Source organism: Alternaria infectoria (genome assembly GCF_024043175.1).
Source record: "Alternaria infectoria strain BMP 0036 chromosome Unknown scaffold_11, whole genome shotgun sequence".
NCBI classification, from domain to species: Eukaryota; Fungi; Ascomycota; class Dothideomycetes; order Pleosporales; family Pleosporaceae; genus Alternaria; species Alternaria infectoria.
Window position 1 is genome coordinate 142,560 of NW_026250700.1, and position 19,332 is coordinate 161,891.

Consider the following 19,332-nt stretch of genomic DNA (forward strand, 5'->3'; position numbering starts at 1 on the left):
AAAGATGCGCGAGTAAAGCCCACGCAGCTTTTCAAAAATGAACAAAAGAACACAGCATGTGGTGATCACGGCGAAACGCGTAAGTCTTCATCTTTGCGTGCCGTCGGCTTGAAATGCATGGATGTTTCCGCAAATGGGCCTTCGGCCTGGCATTCAACATTCTACTCTCCATTCCCAAAGCTATACGCAAACATTTGATAGCAACAGCTCTTTCTGTCTCACAACGGTTCAGAGGACAGTATCATGTGTTCGCCTCTTCTCTTCTGTTATTCCTAAAAGAACGGGTGGCTTAAGGAATGAAAGCGCGGTCGCGCGACGGAAAAACAGCATGCGCATACGAAAATACCCACAGATACAGGACGTATGAGCAGTGTCTCCTTGACTCGTCTATAAAACGAGTCTTCTGGCTGCTGTATCTCTCTTCCTTCTTCATCCAACATCCATCCGTCTTTCTCAAAAGCTAAAGACGAAATGTGCATGGAGCAGTGGATCTGCGTCTCAAAATCTACTACCAAGGCACCGATGTGTTCGCCTCTTCTTCCTTCGCGTTCTCAAAATCTTTTCAAGCCTTCCCATGACGGTGTCTTTCTCCCGCGAACATGCTATCTCAACATCAAAAAAGACAACCAGAGTTACGATGTATGCGCCCCGCCCGTGCGTCGCCCATCTATAAAGTCTCCGTCTGCGACGGCTCCTCTCTTCTTCTCTACATCCACACTTCTATTGTGGTTTTCCAAAACTCGCTTTGCATCACATAATGGTGTTTGTGCCTCTTCTTCTAAAATCTCCAGTATGGCCTGCGATGAGAGTAGGACTCCGCCTCTTCTTTCAAAAGTCTCATATCGAATGCAAATGGAGACTGCGCCTCCTCTTCTCAAAAAGACATTCGAAACTACGTATGAGTGCTTCTGTGCTCTCCAAAAACGGCAGTAGCCGTGGAATCATGAGCGAAAGAAAAGACGACATGTCGAATCCATGAGGACGAACCTCGCGAGGTTCGACTATAAAACCTTCTGCTCGCGACTGGAGTACTCTTCCTTCAACACACTGCGTCTTCCACTTTTTTCTAAAACACCGACGACTATCTTCGATGGAGATTGTCTCTTCTTCTCAAAAACAATACCTGGAGTACGTCATGTTCTGTCCTCCTCGTCCAGCCACCGCAACGAGCTTGCCTCTACCAGAAATGATACGGGATATGTACTATGTGGACGCCGCTTCCTCTGCCTCAGCATATAGAAGTCCCTTGTGGTTGCGCAACTACTCTTCCTACATTGTCCATCTCGCTCCTCTTTTACCAAAAAGGCCTGCCGTCGTCGGTATGGAGACTGCTCCTCTCTTCCAAAAACCGAATCTACCAATACATGTGTTCAGTCCCTCCTCGGCGCGCCACACCAACAATACCAAAAAATCATCAAAAGCTTTACGCTCTACCAAAAAATCCAGATTATTCCGCCATATGTGTGAGCGCCCTCGTCCTCGCTTTACTATAAAACCTTCCACCAACACGCCTTCTTCCTTCTTCTTTATCCACCACTTTCCTTCTCTTTCTCCAAAAAGTAGACGATGGTCTCCGATGGAGACGGCGGCTCCTTCCCAAAAAATGCATCAGCTCATCTACATGTGTTCGGTCTTCCCCTCTCCTCCTCTTCTCTCGAAACACAAAACAGCGCGCGACGCTTGACATGCGAGCATCGATTTCCAAAAAAAGAAGGAGTACCTAGTGATGAGGTCGAAAGTTCAATGCAGACTGTAAATGATTGTCTGCGCGGTTCTTGTGCGGCGATATCGAAAAGATGAAGACCAGGATCAATGAACAAGGAATGGAGAAGGGAGATGATCATGGGATATAAAACCCGAGATCGCGACTGTCATGGTCTTCTTCTTCCTTCTTTTCTTCTCTTAATTACAAAAACAGCAGACGCATCCGAAGATGGAGACCTGGTTCATGATGTGTCGAAAAAGACACGGATGAAAAGTATGTCTGGACTTCGGTGTTGGCAAGCCTTCAATATTCTTTGTGCGCGTTTGAGACATCTGAGAAATGGTCAGCGTTGGCCATGTACCACAACGATGGTTGATGATGATCATCATCACGCAACTTCAGCACTCGAAAGCGCGAAAGGTACCTCACTGATCCATAGGAGTCTATTTCATAGGGTATACCACACTACCATCGTACTACCATCCCATCTTTATCAACAACCGCAACCGCCGTGAACTCACATCATCCATCATGAACCAAAACTCCCAATCGCTATGCAAACCACCTCTCACCCACACCTCTCTCCCCTCACAATCACAGTCTTCCAACTCCCATCCTAACCCCCCAATCCCCCCGATTGAACCTCTTCAAATCACCCCCGGCCCGCTTAAACCTCTTCATCTCCCACTTCTCCTTCTTCTCAAACTCCTCCGTCGCGTGTCTCTTACGTACATCTGCTTTACTGACCCCGCTGACACCACCACCACCACCACCACCACTGCCACTCTTACCCCTCTTCCCATCCGAACCACTCTTCCCAACCGAACCAGCCATACCAACCCCAGCGTCATGCACCACCATAGCATCCTCCCAACTAAACGAAAACTCTCTGAAGAGAGGATGACTTTGGTTGTTGGGTTGGATGGCGGCGAAGGGGTTTTGTGTTGAGAATTTGAGGAGATCGGGAGTTTCGGTGTCGGGTTGTGTCGTTGCTGTTACCGTCCCTCCCATCGTACTAGAAGGATCGGTGTGGGTATTCCGTTTCGACGTCACAGTCGTAAACGGATCCTCTACCTCTCCCTCTCCATGCCCATCCGCATTCCCCTTCTCCTTCTCGTTCGGAGTAGAAACAGGTGGCGTATGCGCACCCGGCACAGCGAAAATCCTCTTCGGCGGTGGGGAGTCGAGCTGCATACCATCGCCCAAGCCCTTGATCCCAAAGATATTACCCTGTCTCCTTGACTCGGGTACCTTACTTCTCCTCATCCCATCCCTTTGCCCATTCACAGCATCTTCCTCAGTCCCACTCTCTGCATCTTGAGTCCCACCCCTCCTGACCCTGCTATTCTCCTCATCCTCACTCTTCATGCGCGTGAGTTTAGGTCCCGCAGGCGTGACTTTGACCCGCTCTGTTTCTTTGCCTTTCGAGTGTGGTTTCGCGATGGGTTGGTCCGGTTCTATGGTTTTGTCCTCCCCTCTCATCTGCGCCTCCCGCACATCCGCCTCGATATTCCTCGGTATCGCGGCGTGGATGTCTGTCATGAGCTTGGCTCGCCTGCAGTATCCATCCCAGTCCTCCGTGGCCAGTTTGCCTGCTGCTTCGTTCAGCGCACTGGCGGGGTTGGGTTGTATGAGGAGGCAGGATATCGTAACTAGGACATCCCTCAACTTGAGACTACTACTCCAGTCCCGCTTCAGCGTCTCCACACACACCGCCCCCGTCGCCTCATCAATATTCGGATGCCACAACCGCGTGCGGAACTGCGCTGTGGGCGGTGCGGTGGGGTATGCGGGTGGGATGTCGAGGTGGAGGCGCCAGACGCCGGATGCGTAGGGTGTCCCAACAGGACCGGCGAGCAGGACGTCAAGCGTAGTTAGGTCTGACGAGTCGTCGGAGCCCGGTGGGAAGAGGTAGTTCGGGGGTAGGCCGGCGGTGTGGAGGGAACCGTGGTCTGCGGCGAGGCGGCGGAGGGATTTGGAGTTCTGAGTGTTTGGGTTAGTGGAGGAGACGCGCAGGGTAAGAGAGCGGGTGGTACCATGGCTGCGGGGGTTGTTTAGGATATGTTGTAGTTGGTGAGGTAATTAGGATAAGGACGAGAAGTTATTGCGCCATGATCGGAGGCGTGAGGATCTGAAGTGGCTGTTGATGGCTGCTGTCTTCCAGCGGGCTGCAACGCACCTACCTGGAGGTTCGCGCCGTCCCGCATCTGCACGCGTTCTAGCGCGTCATTGCATCAATCTCACTCTCACCTGATCACCTTCATCAATCACAGGGTAAACACTGCCGAATCACAACTGCAATCTCAACATAGCCATCATTTGTTCAAGATCTGGATTCTCATAACAACGTCTAGCCACTCCACGATCCAATTACGGACCCAGCCAGATAGCAAATCTACATAACCCCCCATCCATTTCCATTTCTCAATCCCGCAAAGCCGCCCAAAGAACGCCGCGCTATAACAACCAAGGCCTACAAGATATCCATATCATCCACCGGATCCACAAAAGGAAACTGGCCACTCTCAATCGCCGCTATCCTGTCCAGCTCCGCCTGGTACTCCTTGCGCAGCGTATCCAGGGTGATGATCTGCCGTCTAAGTAGCTTCTTTCCCTGGCCGATGCCCCATTGCGGCGGACCTCCGGTTGCTTCTATGCGCTGCTCGGCTAGGATGTAGGCGTCTTCTTTGCTGACTGATGAGAGGGTGTTGATGATCATGAGGTAGCACTGTGTTAGGGACTCGTCGGCTGGGTCGTGGATCTTGGTCGATGTTGTCTTGAGGCGCTGGAGGCGCTCGTGGAGGATCGACGCGGCGCCGCGGAAGTTGTTGCGGGAGATGCGGAAGGAGTAGAGGATCTGGTGGTAGGGTGGTCCGGATGCGATGTTGAGTGTTTTCTGGCAGAGGGACGTGAGGATGTTGTCCACCGAATCTGTTAGTCCGACGAAGGGGAACTTGAGAAGCTCAGTAGTCTGCGATTGGGCCACCATGGATGTGATGAGTGTTTGCAGATCGGAGAGTTTCCTGGAAAATAGTCAGTATACGAAGTTGTGTGAAAGCGGTCATTCAACTTACAAGGCCGTGTCCCGATGCCTGATCAGGGCACCGTATGCATCCTGGAATCTCGATGTTTGTATCGAGGCGGTGAACAGCCGTTGAAGCAGGTCCGTCTTCAGTTCCACGTCTTCCTGACCCATCAAAGATCGCAGCCCCAGCTTCGCAAAGTCTGCAACGTAGGAGTACGCTTTGGCCTTCTCGAACAGACCAATAACATGACTGTAATAGTGTGCCAGGCCTTCAGAAAACGAGTTTCGCTCCACTTCGGATATGAGGTTTGCTTTGTCTTCCTCCGCCACGTCGAACATGGGACCGAGAGCTACAGAAATTAGTATCATCATGGCAGAATCGTATGTCCAAGACTTACCCAGATAGTATGCAGGTTTCTGGAAGCACACAGAAGCCAGCTCTTTGTTGCCTAGTGCCAGGTACAGTCGTCCCTTCAGATACGACGCCCAGTGACCTTCCGTAAGGAACTTGGAAAAGTCCTTGGCGAGCTCGTACTCTTGCTGATACAAGAGTATCCCCATCATATCCTCTACAGCGTTTTCAAAGTCGTGTTCTTCGAATATGAATGACAACCAGCCGCGACTCCAATGGGTAAGTAGACCCGCCTTTGGGTCTTTTGGTAGTGGCACCTCAAAGGCACGACTTCCGTAGATTCCCTCGAGGACCGTCTGGGTGATAGGTAACTTCATACCAGTCTTGTATGTCTCGCTCAACATGCGGTTGAGATTGTCGGATGCTAAGCCTGTTCCAGTCTGGTGAGACCACACTGTACGGGCCAACCAAGAAACGACCATGCAGTCCTTATACCGCAGTAGAAGCTCGGCAAACACCTCAGACGCGTCCCACTCCTCATGCGTCTCGCCCTCTAGCTCAATGAACATGAACAGCAGCAGAACAAGCAGATCAAGCAAAGCATTGTGGTCGTTCTCCAGAGTCTCCTTGGAAACGCATGACAACGCACTCAGCCCGTATCGTGCGATTTGCTTTCTCGACTGAGGCCTGCCGTCGTGTTCGTAGTCCAACTTCCTGATGGCGCGGAGGAAGGTCTCGGTACCCAGGTCCTTGACTTCCATACCGAGCTCTTCAACAAGAGTGGTTACGTCCTCATCGGTCACATGTTGAGAAAGCTCGCTGTTGCCTTCGATCCATTCCATGCGATCCAAGATCGTGATGTTCCGGCTCTGAAGTAGGTCCATTTCCATGTGGCGTTGGACCTTTTGCTGAACAAAGTATGGTAGTCGTTGGCGGAAGGAAGCTGCGGCATTCAGCAGACGTGCCACGTCGCGAGATTCCGATGTGTCCAGAGTTTGCCGTAGAGGTTTGCTCAGGGTACGCGAGCCTGAGATGACTGCTGCGTTCAGTGTAGTGACTTCCGACTCGCTGCAGTTCCTGATCGCAGAGATGTGGTCACTCAACACTAGCCACGGCCTGTCAGTAGCCCGATCGTAACTGAGCGACAACGATTCTCCCCTCCGCTTGTGCAAGTCTTTCACTAAGCCGTAGTATGCCTGCCACTCCGCTGTTAGGTCTTTGCTGAAGTCTTCGCCGTGACCGCGTTCAATGGCAAGGGCGACAAGCGTGGCAACCAGACGTTCTTTCAGTGACCCTTTGTGTACTCGATTTGACCGGTGCCGTATCCCCTCCAAGCCTCTCCTGTATATGCGCAACGCTGTTTCTAATGTCGCGATCGAGAATCGGCCTGGGTAGAACAGAAACTCGTACCACTCATTGGAGAGATCCTGTTCCGGCTCCAACTCCCGCTCGCTTGGGTTCGCGGGATTGACCTTCAATGCCTCGACAGTCAGAGGGCCCGAATCAACGGACACCCAATCATTCTTCCACGTTTGTGTTCGTTGTTCGGCGTAGTCGGTGAGATCGAATTTGAGGGAGTAGACTTTGCTACTTGGGCCTGACCTGGCGCGTATCCAGATCTCTGAGCCCCTCCAGGTGTTAGGCCCTGGAATGATGTGAAACTCCTCCAGTGTCCATACAGTCGTGTTCATAAGTTCGTCGATCGGCGGAATGAGCTCTGAGTCCTGCGCAGCGTCGTAGAATCCGTGTTCTTGGTCGTCCGCATCCCTCACTCCCCAGAACTTGAACTGGTGCTGCTTAGGCGAGTATGTAACGACGTGGTACAACGCGCCTCCCACACCACCTGGGATGTTCACAACAGCCATCAGCATCGACTGCGAAGGTCCGATGGAGTATGAGCCATGGGACTTCTCCATGGCGAAGTCGTCAGCACCCAAGAGGTCGATGTGCGCGCCTGGCTTGCCTGACGCAATGTTCCACGCCCTGATCGAGTGGTCCAGGCATACTGAGAGGATGTGCTTGTTGTCTGGTGATATCGCGACGGCAGCCGCAGCGGACACAGCAAAGTCCGCGTTCTCGAAGCGAACGGTGGGCTGCGCTTTCCACGATAGGAGACCGCGCACCGACCAATTGCTCTGCTGGTACCGCGATCCGTCCCAGGTGTTGTTGGCCTTGTCCCAGATCAAGCGACAGATAGCCCCGTCGTCGAGTGTGACTAGCAGTTCGTCTGCGCTCGCGGCGGCCAATCGGTAGGGTATGCGCCCGCTGAAGAGCGCCGGCTCGAACCTCTTGCACCACGTCTCCGAGTCCTGCTCCGAGGCTGCGGGGTTGGCGAAGAAGTCGCGATGCAGGGTGATCGTGTAGAGCTCGTTGCCCGTGGTGATTGCAAAGACGGTCAATGCATCGCGGTCGGCGGGTTCAGCGAAAGCGACGCAGAAGGGTCGGATCGGAGCGGGGAATTGGAAGAGGAGCGTCAAGTTTGCTTCGAACTTGTCGGTGTAGTCGTGATCGAAGTCGGTCGCCTGGATCTCGAGCATCTTCCTGTTGTCCAGCACCCGCCAGAGGAAGCTGCGCGGGTAGGCATGGTGCTGCCGAAAGTACATGGACCCATCTGTAGCGAGATGGCGCCTTGTGAAGTCTTCCTCGTCCTTTTCCGCATAGGACTCCGTAATTACACTACGCTTTACGCTGGATCGTGTGCTGAAGGGAGAATGCGACGGGATCGAAAATGCGATGGTCGAGCCAGGGTAGGCGGGCTCAATGTTCAAGCGCGCCTCTTTGTAGAGACACGTGCCTCCATGTTGGACCATGGTGCTCGCATGCGAAGGGGATTCGGCTGTCGTTGCGGGGGCTGAGAGGTTATGGCGCGCGTTTGGGGTCGAGTTGCGGCGGTCGCGCGGAGGTGAAGCTCACAAAAACAATCGTTGCGCGACGATGGATGCGCGAAGCTGGCTGGTGCACGGACGCTTTGTCCATCACCGCAGCCTACCCTGAACGCAGCCCACTTATCTCACTCCCCATCTAGTATGGCCATTCAATCCCAAGATAGGCCAGACAGTACTGATGGACAAAATGCGCATTCATTCAGGTAATGTATTAGGATATCATACGGCTGCATAAACGTAAATCGTGTAAAACCAAAAGCTCTAGATCGCCACAGCTCCATGACGCTTCGCACCTCATCTCCCTCATCACCTGTTGTTCCTCTCCTCCAGGTCCTTCTCCTTGGGGTCGCCAATACCGTCTTCGTTAATGGCAAACAAGCAATCGCTCTCGGGCAGGCATGGACTGTCGTAGATCTTGCACACACGCGTCTCTCCCCTGCCCTTTCTCAGACTGAGACGAGTCGTACTTGCGTGTGCAATGATGTTACCTCCGATAGGCTTCTTGGGGTCGGGATTGAACATGGCACTTGGTCCACCGTCCACTTGCGCGACGACTTGATTCGTGATTACAACGGCGATACCAAACTCGTCCGCAAGCCGTTGCAGCGTACGCATAAACTTGGCCAAATGCGTTTGTCTGGCAGAGAGCTCTCCACGTCCAGCGAAATCTGTACGGTACAGTGCGGTGGCGGAATCGACAACGAGCAGCGAGAACCGTGTTTCCGTCATCATCTGTGCGGCCTGGTTGAGCAGCTCCAACTGATGATCCGAGTTGTATGCGCGCGCATAAGCAACATTATCCAGAACTTCTTCGCCTGAGAGTCCGAATCGATTCGCGACGGCCAGACATCGGACTGGACGGAAGGTACCCTCAGTGTCGATGTACAAGCATTTGCCCTCACCACCCCCCATGTCAAACGGCAGCTGGCAGGTAACGGCTAGGGTATGACAGATCTGACTCTTTCCCGTTCGGAACTCTCCGAATATCTCCGTTATGGAGCCTGTTTCGATACCTCCTGCCAGAAGTGTGTCCAGTTGTTTTGAGCCGGTCGTAATGGAGATCAATTCGCTGCGGCGGGAGTGCATCTCGGTCGCCGTGGTGAAGCCCATAGGGACGAGTTTGGATGCTATTAATGTAAGCGACAGGCGATAGAGCCGCATCATTTCCACATACCCTCTGCAAGCAATTTCGAAGCCTTCTGTTCCGAAATGCCCTTTATTTGTTCGAGTGCTCGCCGTGGTCTGCCTGGCGTCAGTGGCGGGGCCAATTTCTGTTCAATAGTCTACATACGTGTAGGCAATCGACTCTACGGTGTTGAAGCCGCCCTCGACAATCAACTTGATGTCGCGTGCAGTCAACCCATTGACTCCCTGAGGTCTTGTCAGTGTCTGTCGCGCGCCCAAAGACCGTGAAAGCCTACCTCAAGCGCAGACACGGGAGTGGGGGCTCCGGGGCCACCCATGGTGCTGTCCTCGAATTGCTCTTCTTCGGCGCTCATCTTGACGGATTAAAGACGGTAGATTTTATGGAAAGGTGGTTGTGTGGGATTTGTGAATGTGCTGTGCAGAAGGGAAGGATGAGTGGCGAGCGGGAATCTAGATCAGGCGCGTCTCGCAAGCGCCAAAACGCGAGATCACATGACGAATCGCCACGCAACCCCGGAACAGGCTACAACGCTCATTCCCGACTTTGCTCCGCAGCATCACACACGCACCACGCACTGGGCAGCTCAAGATCATATGTTGTCATCGATTTGTTCATTCATGGTATCATTGTACGTAAAGCCATCGGTCTTCTCAAAAGACCTACTCGTCATCGCCAAAGAAGACCTTGACCGGCAGCCAAGAGTCACCGCAGACCTTGAAGCGCTCAGGCAGCGCGTTAATCTCCTTCATCTCCTCGTCGGTCAGCTCCCAGCCATCAAGCTGGAAGTTGCCCATGATGCGGGACGCTGTGACAGACTTGGGGATGACGCTGGAGCCGCGCTGGAGACCCCACATGAGCAGGACCTGTTGAACGGACTTGCCCTTGTTGTCGGCGAGCTTCTTGAGCTTCTCGTTCTTGTACAGGGGAGAGTCGGTTGAGCCGAGGCAGGAGTAGGCGGTGGCGTGGATGCCCTTCTCCTTGAGGTAGTCGAGGAGCTTGGGTCTGGCGTCACTGTTAATTGACGTGCACATGGGTAAGATATTGGTAATTGACTTACGAAGGGTTGTTGGGGTGGAGCTCGATCTGGTTGACGGCGGGTGTGATCTTGGTGCGCGAGTCGGCGAACAGCTTCTCGAGGTTCTGGATGGCAAAGTTGGAGACACCAATGTTCTTCACGCGGCCAGACTCGGGGAGCTTCTGCATCTCAGCCCATGTGTCCTTGAAGTCCCAGTCGGGGTAGTGCTTCTTGAGGTCATCGGGGTCGGTCGATGAGGGCCAGTGCTGGGAGGTTCGTAAGTATCTCGTCTTGTGAGAGATTAGAGCTCCACAAACATACCATGAGGTAAAGGTCAACGTAGTCAAGACCGAGGTCCTTCAGAGAGGTGTTGATGCCCTCTTCGACGCGCTTGTGCCATGGGTTGTCAAGCTTGGTAGTAACCCAGATTTGCTCACGGGGAACACCAGAGTCCTTGATACCCTGGCCAACCTCCTTCTCGTTGCCATAGGCAAGCGCGGTGTCGATGTGGCGGTATCCTCCCTCGAGAGCGGCCTTGACGGCCTCACGAACCTCACCAGGCTTTGATTGCCATGTGCCGAGACCGACAGCGGGGATCTTTGCGCCAGTGTTGAGCGTGAAGTGCTCCTTGGTCCAGTTCTTGGGTGCCATTCTTGCTAGAGTACGAATCATAAATTGAAAGGTAAAGTTTGGGATGTAGGAGGATGGGAAAGTGGCAGGAAGCGCAAACTTTTGAATGGTGAGCTGAGCGAGGGGCACAGCCGACGCGTTGTGTACCCCTCCTACGTCAGGGCCAACATTCACCCATTGCATCGCTATCTCCACCGAGCAACTTTAAGCACCGGCATAAAACCTCCACGTATCACGTCGCGATTTGCCCGCGGGTGAGGTTAAACTGGTGGGGTGTGGAGAACGATCCACCTGTCGCTAGTGCCTATGAGGAAGCCGGAACAGTTTCTACTTCTTTGCCTTTCTGCCGTTCAACTCCTGCATCCACTGCACCGCCCTCAGCATCCTGCGCTAGCCGTATAAGTGTGGACCGCAATGTCTTCAGGATTCGTCAGTGGCGGCAAAGCGGGTGAAGAAGTCGAGCGCGATGACGAATGGAAAAAGGCCCAGCAAGAGATTGAGGATGCCCGGCGCGCCAAAGCCGACTTAGCGAAACAACAGGATGGAAAGAGCCTTTTCGAAGTTCTGCAAGCCAACAAAGACAAGAAACAGGCCGAATTTGAGGAAAAGGCGCGTTACAAGCTGCATGTCGCTCTAGATGATGAGGAAGCCGACTACCTGGATTCCGTCTTGGAAAAGAAGCGCCAGGAGGAGCTCAATGTGAAGAGGGAGACTTTCGAACAACTGGATATATTCCGCAGGCAAAGGGAAGAAGCCGAGAGGAAGGCGAAAGGTCTCGAAGAAGAGAGTTCAGAGGCGCCCAAGGATGAGGATGCTCCGCAATGGGCAGCAGTCGGACGGAAGAGGAAGAAGGGAGCTGAAGGTGGTCTGTTGAAGGGTGTGAAGCTGAGGAAGTCGAGTTCCGTACCAGAAGAGAAGAAATCTGTGGACGAAGGAAAAGCGACTGCGCAGTCTGAGAGCGTCAAGACAAACGTGTCATCCACCGCAACGAGTGCCAACGGCTCGAAGAGTCCTGCGACGACGTTGGTAAACACAACCAAGCCACCAGCAGGGCAATCGACATCCAAACCGGGAAACACACTTTCGCTCGGCCTCGGATATGGATCATCGGATGACGAGGATTGAGTCGTCTCAGCACCCGACAGCCATCTTTCAAAGGCAGCGCATACAGCTTAAGCAAGCGCGATCGTCGACATGCCACTTGCAACGCCGGCCCCATATGATAGTAGTTGCGCTTGCGCAGGTACACATACATGCGATCTGGCAAGCCTGTACCTAGCCGATGCCGACATAGCCAACAAGCCGCCTTGGCCCTATTAGTACCAGGGAGCTCCATACTAGGGATATTTACTTCGACACACGTACGAGGACGGGCTCTTCTGCGGGTAGACGAAGAACATCGCAGGACGCGACTTGCTGATGATGTCATTGGCTGGCGCTCGGCGGCGCTTACCTGTTTGTAGCGCCGTACAACGACCGCATTTTCCATCAAAAGTAACTATCAAACAACATACCGTCTATCTCGAGTTAACACTCACCCGAAGACTCCTCCCATTCACACATGTTGCATTAGATATGAACTCGTGATAAGCTTGTACTGACCTCCTCTCCTCCGTCCAACAGCAACAGCGCGTCCCGAACGCGCAACGTAGCAACAAAATGGCCCATCAACCTACCGACAACGAGACCTCTCCTCTCATCGTCGTCACCAGACCCACTGGTCACTCGGAAGAAACCGAAAATGCAAACGACAGTACCATGGACACGCGACTCATTCTCAAAATCGCAGCAGCAATGTACTCCTTCGTCACACTCGGCCTCTTCAACTCCTCCATCGGCGCCGTCCTGCCACTCCTCTCACGCCACTACAACCTCACAGACCTGCAAGTCTCATCCATCTTCCTCGTCAGCCCCATCGGCTACGTCATTGCAGCACAATGCAGCGATACCGTCCATTACCGCTTCGGGCAAAGGGGAATTGCAGTAGCTGGTCCGCTACTGCAGATCTTGGCTACGGCGACTGCGGCGACGCATCCTAGTTTTGGTCTTTTGTTGCTTGCGTTTACGTTCCAAGGACTGGGTACGGGTCTGCTGGATGGAAGTTGGTGTGCGTGGGCTGGGAGTATGGAGAAGGCGAATACGGTTTCTGGCCTGTTGCATGGGAGTTATAGTGTTGGCGGGGCGCTGGGGCCGTTCGTTGTTACGGTTTTGACTACTAGAGGGTTTATGTGGTGGACTTGGTATTCTATTTTGGTATGTTGACAGATACTGGATATTGGGGTTTTATGCTGATGAACATAGGCTGGAGCATGCGCTCTCTCATTCCTGGTCTTGGTCTTTGCTTTCCGCAACGAGACCGCATCGGTCTACCGCGAAAGCAACCAGTCCAAGTCTCATGACTCCAACGTCGACGTCAAGGCCGTGTTCAAATACCGAGCTACTTGGTTCTGCGCAGCGTACTTCCTCACCTACGTTGGCATCGAGACAGCGATTTCGGGTTGGATCGTCTCATTCATGCTGCGCAGTCGCCACTCGACCGCTTATGTGGCTGGCCTCTCTTCCTCGGGGTACTGGATTGGCATGGCAGTTGGACGACTGACTCTCGGTTTCGCTACGGATAGGATGGGAGTGCGTCGTGCGACTGGTATTTACTTCCTCATCGCTATCGGTATCGACGTACTCTTCGCTGCTCTATCATCTGCGGCTGCATCTGTGGCTTTGATGACGACGTTGGGTTTTATCATGGGTCCAATGTTCCCGTCTGGGGTTGTTGTACTTACACGTTTGCTACCAGCTGAGCTACATGTTGCAGCTGTGTCTTTTGTGGCCTCTCTTGGACAGGTTGGAGCTGCACTCTCGCCTTTTGCTATCGGTGCTGTTATTGATGGCTTGGGTATTGGTGTTTTCCGGTTCGCGATACTCGCTGAGACGGTGGTGGCCCTGCTGGTTTGGTTCGCTTTTGCAAGACTGCGCCCGGTTTTGCAAAACGTATCTACGATGCGCCACGAGGACTGAGAGAGCGATTACAAGCTCTTATAATAAATTTGCAAAGCTACTACTTAGTAAAGGCATGCTAAAAACCTGCTACATCTAGCTTTACAACATTAGTAGAGTCCCTAGGTATCTTTCTAGTAGTTACGTTAATAATTGCCTATTTAGTGTGCATTACTGGTCTTTAGGCATCCGTTGTAGTTCTTCCACGGGCATTGTATGTTTGTGGGCTTAGTGGCGGTACACTCGGCGTTTCTGGCATGGTGCTTAGCCTTTTGGTGAGTCACCGAGAGATGCCTGCATCCACCCGGGCATGGGATTTTCGCGGTGCCGTCTTAGATTGTCGACTCAGCATATGTTGTCACCACACCATCATGCGCTTGGGCATTGGCGACATGCTGACAGAGTCCCCGGTACGAGTCAAAAAAGGGTGCTTTCTCACCGCAGCGTCCTGAGGCCTTGAAGGGACACACATAAATCTCCCTGGGGAGGAAGGGTTGTGGAGCTGTTGTGGTCGATGCACTTTCTGTGGCTCTAACAGCGCACTCAGTTAGAACAGTAGACAATCGCGTCTAGGAAACCTCTAGGCGGATCTGTACTTTTAGATTGACAGGTTAAAAACAGGGTAGCTGCAGTAAGTGTGCAGTCGCAGCCAAGATCAAGGTAGTACAAAATAGGAGTTCTGGGAGGACTAACAGCAAAATAGACTTCTCGGTGGTTTCCCACGCTGCAGCTAAATAGTATTCTTTTTAAAGTGAAAGACAAATGAGCCGTAAACGCCCTCTATACCAGATCCCGCACGCGCTTACTGCGCCTTCATAAACCTGACCATCATCGGCGGCGCACCCGCAGTGAAGTGATCCAGAATACCCTCCCAGTAAGCATTCACATCCGTCCCCTCATCAAGCACGACATCAAACTCCGCCACGACCCTCCCAATCACACTCCTCAACTCCATCAACGACAGAGCCTTCCCAGCACAGCTATGCGAACCTGTTGAGAAAGGAATGAACGCCTGCCTGTTCAGTACCAATTCCGGTTTCGTAGTCCAGCGCTCAGGTATGAATTGATCAGGTGCAACAAAGTTTCTCGCGTCCCGCAACAGCGGAAAGATGGGGATATGTACTATCATGTTTCCTGGGATGAAGTGCCCGTTTATCTCCATACCTTGTGGCGGCGTGATGCGTTGGGAGCCGAAGAAGACGGAGGGCCACATGCGCATCGATTCTTGGATACAAGCTTCTAGCATTGGCATGGGTCGCTGGCAGTCGTAGGTGTTGATGTTGGAGAGGAACTCGGCGCGGACGGCGGCCATGTAGTGTGGGTGTGTGGCGAGATGCATGAAGAGGAAGGTTAGGGCCGTGGACGTGGTCTCGCTGCCAGCGGAGATTATGAGGCGTGATTCGCCGTAGAGAAGTTCGCGACCCTCAGGTGTTTTGGGCGTGGAGGTGATGAGATGAGAGATTAGGTCCGGCTTCGCATCTCGGACCTAAAGGAGGTTGTTAGCAATGGCTTCGGTCGAGCTTAAAGACGGGAAGATGTACCTGCATGCGCGCTTTCATCTGGCTGACGCTCCAGTCTCGCCATTCCTTCATGGGTCCGGCGAATGAGGTAAGAACACCAACTGTGTTCATTAGCCACGGCATCAGATACATGTATCCCAAAGCCTGGACGCTGCCCATCATAGTAGCGAGAATACTCGCAGCGACGTCGCTTTGTTCGCCTTTGATGAAGCCCATGGGCTTGCCAAAGGCCAGCGCTGCCATGACGTCGTAGCTATAGTAGCTTGCATAGACAAGCAGCGGAATCGACCTCCCCTCTTCATTGCGCAATCTTGTGAGTAGCTGGTCTGTGAAGTTCTCGACTTGGGGGGCGTAGTCGGAAAGCGATGCCTTCATCGCATTGTCCCAGATCCTGCGGCGCTGGCGGTGGAACGCCTTGTCGCGATTGAGGTGCAACGACTTTTCCATGACGTCAAAGAACGGTCCTTTTGACGTCTGTGACTGAGCTCCGAGGATTGGTTGGATCGCAGCTGTATCGAAAATCGTGAGCTCACGTGGCCCTGACGGTGTTAGCACTGGATGTGGAAGGAAGTACACGGGTTGGACAGACCCGTCCTAACATAATCGCCGTATTGGCCTTGCAGCCGCTGAAGGACTCGATGGTAATGCAAGCTGCTGTCATATGTCTGCTTGACGGCCCACCATCTCGATAGTTTCGCAGCCCAAGGTCCAGGGTAGTCGTTGAGTGGATGAAAGAAGGCACGGTACGCTCCGATGTACAGCCATAGTGGAACCCAGAAGGAACTCGTCACCAGTGTCGCGGCGATGAATCCAGTGTAATATGATAGAACCCAGTATGCGGTAATCGCTAGGCCAAGGATCTGAAGGGTCAAATGGTCGACTTCCACTCGTCGCAAAATGAACTCGTGCAGGATGACCGCCGATAAAGGTGCGAGCACAAAAACAGCGGTAGGAACCGAGCCCATGGTTTCTTGTGGATGGCACCGGGATCTTGTTTGGGGTTGCTAAAGTTCAGTGTATAGAGTGCTAGGGCGCGGTGGCCGAGGGCTATTTCTCGGTTGCTGTCAAGTGAAGGCGACCGCCACATACCACAACCCCTTGAATAAGTGAGCCCTGGGAGTCAGTATCGCGCCTTTGTGATTTCAGTGTGTGTTGTTTTTATCGGGAGTACAAAACGTGGAAGGTTTGCATGTGCGACGCGTTTGCTCGGAAGCCCAGAGTCACACGTGGAGACTGGTACGAGAACGCGATCGGCAGCCCCGGGTTATGAAGTGGGACATGGCCAGGTCTCTGTTCATCCTTCTTACCGTAGATTGCGACTGCAGCTGGTGCTCCGCAACAGGAATCTTGCCGCATAGTAATTAGTGTGCAAGGGTCAGCATTGGATTACTAGGTTTTGTTGCACACTATCGTACATAGCCGACTAGCGTCTCGGTGCGAACTCACGTCTAGTTAGTCTTCCAACGTGTCGATATCGTGGAGTTCTCTAGCGGACCAAAGCCGTTTAGTCGTCTGCGAAAGGAAGCATGTGGTGTAGCCTCAATTCTCCGAGCGCCGCATTATTGGATGCGGTTGCGCCGTAACGCGACGTGTGTGACTTTGATGCGTAGATCAGACTTGGTGCTGCTGAGTGGCGCTTATCCTGTTCAAAGACGGCCTGGAAAAATGTAAGCATGTACATAAGTGTCTGCTAGGCGAGGTGGCGGCAGGGCTACATTCGCTTAGAGCGCATAGGCTGAATGGGAGAACAGGACATGGTTCCTCATTCCGTGATTTCATGAATATCTTATCTGGTATTCGATTCGAGCCTCCAACCGTGCAATTTCGGGAGATGCGCATATCCATGAGCGTTGCCGAGAATGCGCCAGCATCTTACGGTTTCACTGTTGAACGGCAAGGTTGTACGGAAAGGATCTTGCGTGTACCCCCGTCTTAAGATCGCTGGCACCTGGCAAGGTAACTCAGGCTGCGTGTAAGATAAGTTCGATGCATGTCCGGGAGAAAACCCAAGGTGCTAGCGATCACGCCTTCCCTTCAAAGTTCCGACTCCTTCTGTGAATCCAAGAAATTCTCCGGCTGTGATGACCGCAATTACGACCATGTCGGGCGTTCTGGATGCGCCACCTGGCGTTGAGGCAGACTTCAGTGGTGAACGGTCGGATCTTCAGAAGAGAATCGTCGTGGTATATGCAGTCATGACGATACTTTCCACCTTCGTGCTCGGATTGCGATTGTATACGCGCATATTCATCCGCCGTATGACCGGCTTGGACGATGCGCTGGTGGTACTCAGCTGGTGCGGCTGCGTCGCATGGATGGTCATCTGTTTCCGAAGTGAGTCTGCCCCTCTGCTTACTCTGAGTACGCAACTGACCTTGAATGTAGCGTTCCAGTATGGCTTCGGTCAACATATGTGGAATGTGACTATGCAGCAAATGTTGGGCTATACGAAGATGCTCGTCGGTATCATGGTGGTGTATGTCTGGACTCCAGCTCTAGCTAAACTCTCGTTATTAGCTCTGTACTACCGACTCAATCCAGATCAGAAAGTCCAAGCAGCCATCTACGCATTGGCAGTCCTGGTCACTGGATACTCCGTGGCCATCACCATAGTCGCCGCCGGACCCTGCAATCCGCGAACCCATACGGACCAGAAGTGCCTTACAGACCTCAACCTGTTCATGGCCTGTATAAACATAATCACAGACTTCTTGATCCTGTGCCTGCCGATACCGATGTTGCGCGCCCTGCAACTACCTGTTAAACAAAAGATATTACTGGGCTTCGTGTTCGCTCTGGGATCTGGGTAAGTTGCCTCGGGTAGTGCGCCATCTGGCGTTCTGTGCTAACAAGCTTTGTAGTGTCGTCGTCATATCAACCGTTCGCATCATCTACGTTTACAGTATGATTAGCGATCCCGACGCAACTTACAACGTGGCCAAGGCATGCATCTTCTCTACGGTCGAGCTCAACGGCGGAGTCATTTGCGCATGCGTTGCGCTACTGAAGCCTTTCATACAGAAGTACATGCCCTGGATACTGGCCCTTTCGAGTGGAAGCGGAAGCGGAGATGGATCCAGGATTCGCAAGTTGAAGATCTTCGTGAAACGGAGCGGGGAGAAGAGTTATGAACTACAAAGTGCAGACGCAGATACAGATGCGATTAAGCATGCTGATGATAGGCCGGATCATCGTATTGCCGTCACCAAGTCATACAGCGTTCAAGGCTCGAAGACTGGGAAAAGTGATGGTGACAGCATGGAAGACCTTTTCGCGCCTAATGCGGGCTGGAATGGTGGTCGGTAGCCGTCGCCCCTATAATCGAATCGGTCGGGAATGTGATCGCGAGGACGTGTAAGGAGATTGAAGGGATTGCTTCGAACGGGAGTTCCTGATGATCACGCCGTCGCGGGCTTGGCACAAGCCCGATGGAAGGGACCACCCGTAGAAGGACCAGTACCTAGATAGCTGCAATACGACACCGGTGTTCAATCTTGGTCTCGAAGGTAGCTGGGGGTATCACGAATGCGCATTGAAAGAAGTGGATACTGATAACGACGTCGCTCTAACCCATCTGCATCTTCTCATCGTTCTGACGTGGCTCGCTCGAAGAAATGGAAAGCCCCTCCATAGCGACCTTAGCCATATACTCATCCACCATCAACTTGATATTACGATATTGAGTGCTGTTTGGGCCGAATGTCGCGAGCGCATTGCGGAGGGAGGATTGGAGCTAGCCTGAGTTAATGGTGCATCCACGCTCCATTGCCGACAACATTGGAAGTTCTGACACGATGGAAAGAGTGCGACAACATACCGACAGAAGCAGGTCGTCGGGTTGAGTAGGCATGGTACCTGATGGGTAAAGTCGACGCTGCTTTTGCTTGACAGCCGATCTTTGTGGTTGTGTAGAGTCCTTATGCGGGATGTCGCGGTCTGCTGGAGAGAAGGCGTGCGCTCGGAAGGCGGTTGTAGTACTGTAGGAGATAGTCCAGGTGAGCAAACCTTGAGGGTGTGATGAGGAATGGGAAGATTTGGCGTAAGCGAGTGATTATAGAT

The 19,332-nt window shown here is 52.9% G+C and overlaps 8 protein-coding genes across 8 annotated transcripts; 3 read left to right on the forward strand and 5 right to left on the reverse strand.

Moving 5' to 3' along the window:
* Nucleotides 1-2,299: 2,299 nt before the first annotated feature.
* On the reverse strand, nucleotides 2,300-3,744 carry J4E92_006926 (uncharacterized protein; the record flags this gene model as incomplete). The annotated part of the gene is made up of 2 exons (XM_051498291.1): nucleotides 2,300-3,688; nucleotides 3,742-3,744. The coding sequence occupies 2 exons, from the start codon at nucleotides 3,742-3,744 to the stop codon at nucleotides 2,300-2,302; spliced, it is 1,392 nt and encodes a 463-aa protein (XP_051351225.1).
* Nucleotides 3,745-4,178: 434 nt separating this feature from the next.
* On the reverse strand, nucleotides 4,179-7,892 carry J4E92_006927 (uncharacterized protein; the record flags this gene model as incomplete). The annotated part of the gene is made up of 3 exons (XM_051498292.1): nucleotides 4,179-4,728; nucleotides 4,780-5,080; nucleotides 5,129-7,892. 3 exons carry the CDS (start codon nucleotides 7,890-7,892, stop codon nucleotides 4,179-4,181), a joined length of 3,615 nt encoding a protein of 1,204 aa, XP_051351226.1.
* Nucleotides 7,893-8,273: 381 nt separating this feature from the next.
* On the reverse strand, nucleotides 8,274-9,466 carry RHP51 (RecA recombinase Rhp51; the record flags this gene model as incomplete). Its single annotated transcript, XM_051498293.1, has 3 exons — nucleotides 8,274-9,213; nucleotides 9,259-9,338; nucleotides 9,389-9,466. 3 exons carry the CDS (start codon nucleotides 9,464-9,466, stop codon nucleotides 8,274-8,276), a joined length of 1,098 nt encoding a protein of 365 aa, XP_051351227.1.
* Nucleotides 9,467-9,773: 307 nt separating this feature from the next.
* On the reverse strand, nucleotides 9,774-10,780 carry J4E92_006929 (uncharacterized protein; the record flags this gene model as incomplete). Its single annotated transcript, XM_051498294.1, has 3 exons — nucleotides 9,774-10,116; nucleotides 10,172-10,395; nucleotides 10,451-10,780. 3 exons carry the CDS (start codon nucleotides 10,778-10,780, stop codon nucleotides 9,774-9,776), a joined length of 897 nt encoding a protein of 298 aa, XP_051351228.1.
* A 393-nt stretch (nucleotides 10,781-11,173) lies between these two features.
* On the forward strand, nucleotides 11,174-11,884 carry J4E92_006930 (uncharacterized protein; the record flags this gene model as incomplete). Its single annotated transcript, XM_051498295.1, has 1 exon — nucleotides 11,174-11,884. One exon carries the CDS (start codon nucleotides 11,174-11,176, stop codon nucleotides 11,882-11,884), a length of 711 nt encoding a protein of 236 aa, XP_051351229.1.
* Nucleotides 11,885-12,418: 534 nt separating this feature from the next.
* Nucleotides 12,419-13,774, forward strand: J4E92_006931 (uncharacterized protein; the record flags this gene model as incomplete). Its single annotated transcript, XM_051498296.1, has 2 exons — nucleotides 12,419-13,012; nucleotides 13,061-13,774. The coding sequence occupies 2 exons, from the start codon at nucleotides 12,419-12,421 to the stop codon at nucleotides 13,772-13,774; spliced, it is 1,308 nt and encodes a 435-aa protein (XP_051351230.1).
* A 781-nt stretch (nucleotides 13,775-14,555) lies between these two features.
* J4E92_006932 (uncharacterized protein) lies at nucleotides 14,556-16,238 on the reverse strand (the record flags this gene model as incomplete). The annotated part of the gene is made up of 3 exons (XM_051498297.1): nucleotides 14,556-15,239; nucleotides 15,295-15,812; nucleotides 15,863-16,238. 3 exons carry the CDS (start codon nucleotides 16,236-16,238, stop codon nucleotides 14,556-14,558), a joined length of 1,578 nt encoding a protein of 525 aa, XP_051351231.1.
* A 1,293-nt stretch (nucleotides 16,239-17,531) lies between these two features.
* On the forward strand, nucleotides 17,532-18,579 carry J4E92_006933 (uncharacterized protein; the record flags this gene model as incomplete). The annotated part of the gene is made up of 3 exons (XM_051498298.1): nucleotides 17,532-17,607; nucleotides 17,659-18,079; nucleotides 18,135-18,579. The coding sequence occupies 3 exons, from the start codon at nucleotides 17,532-17,534 to the stop codon at nucleotides 18,577-18,579; spliced, it is 942 nt and encodes a 313-aa protein (XP_051351232.1).
* Between the last annotated feature and the right edge of the window lie 753 nt (nucleotides 18,580-19,332).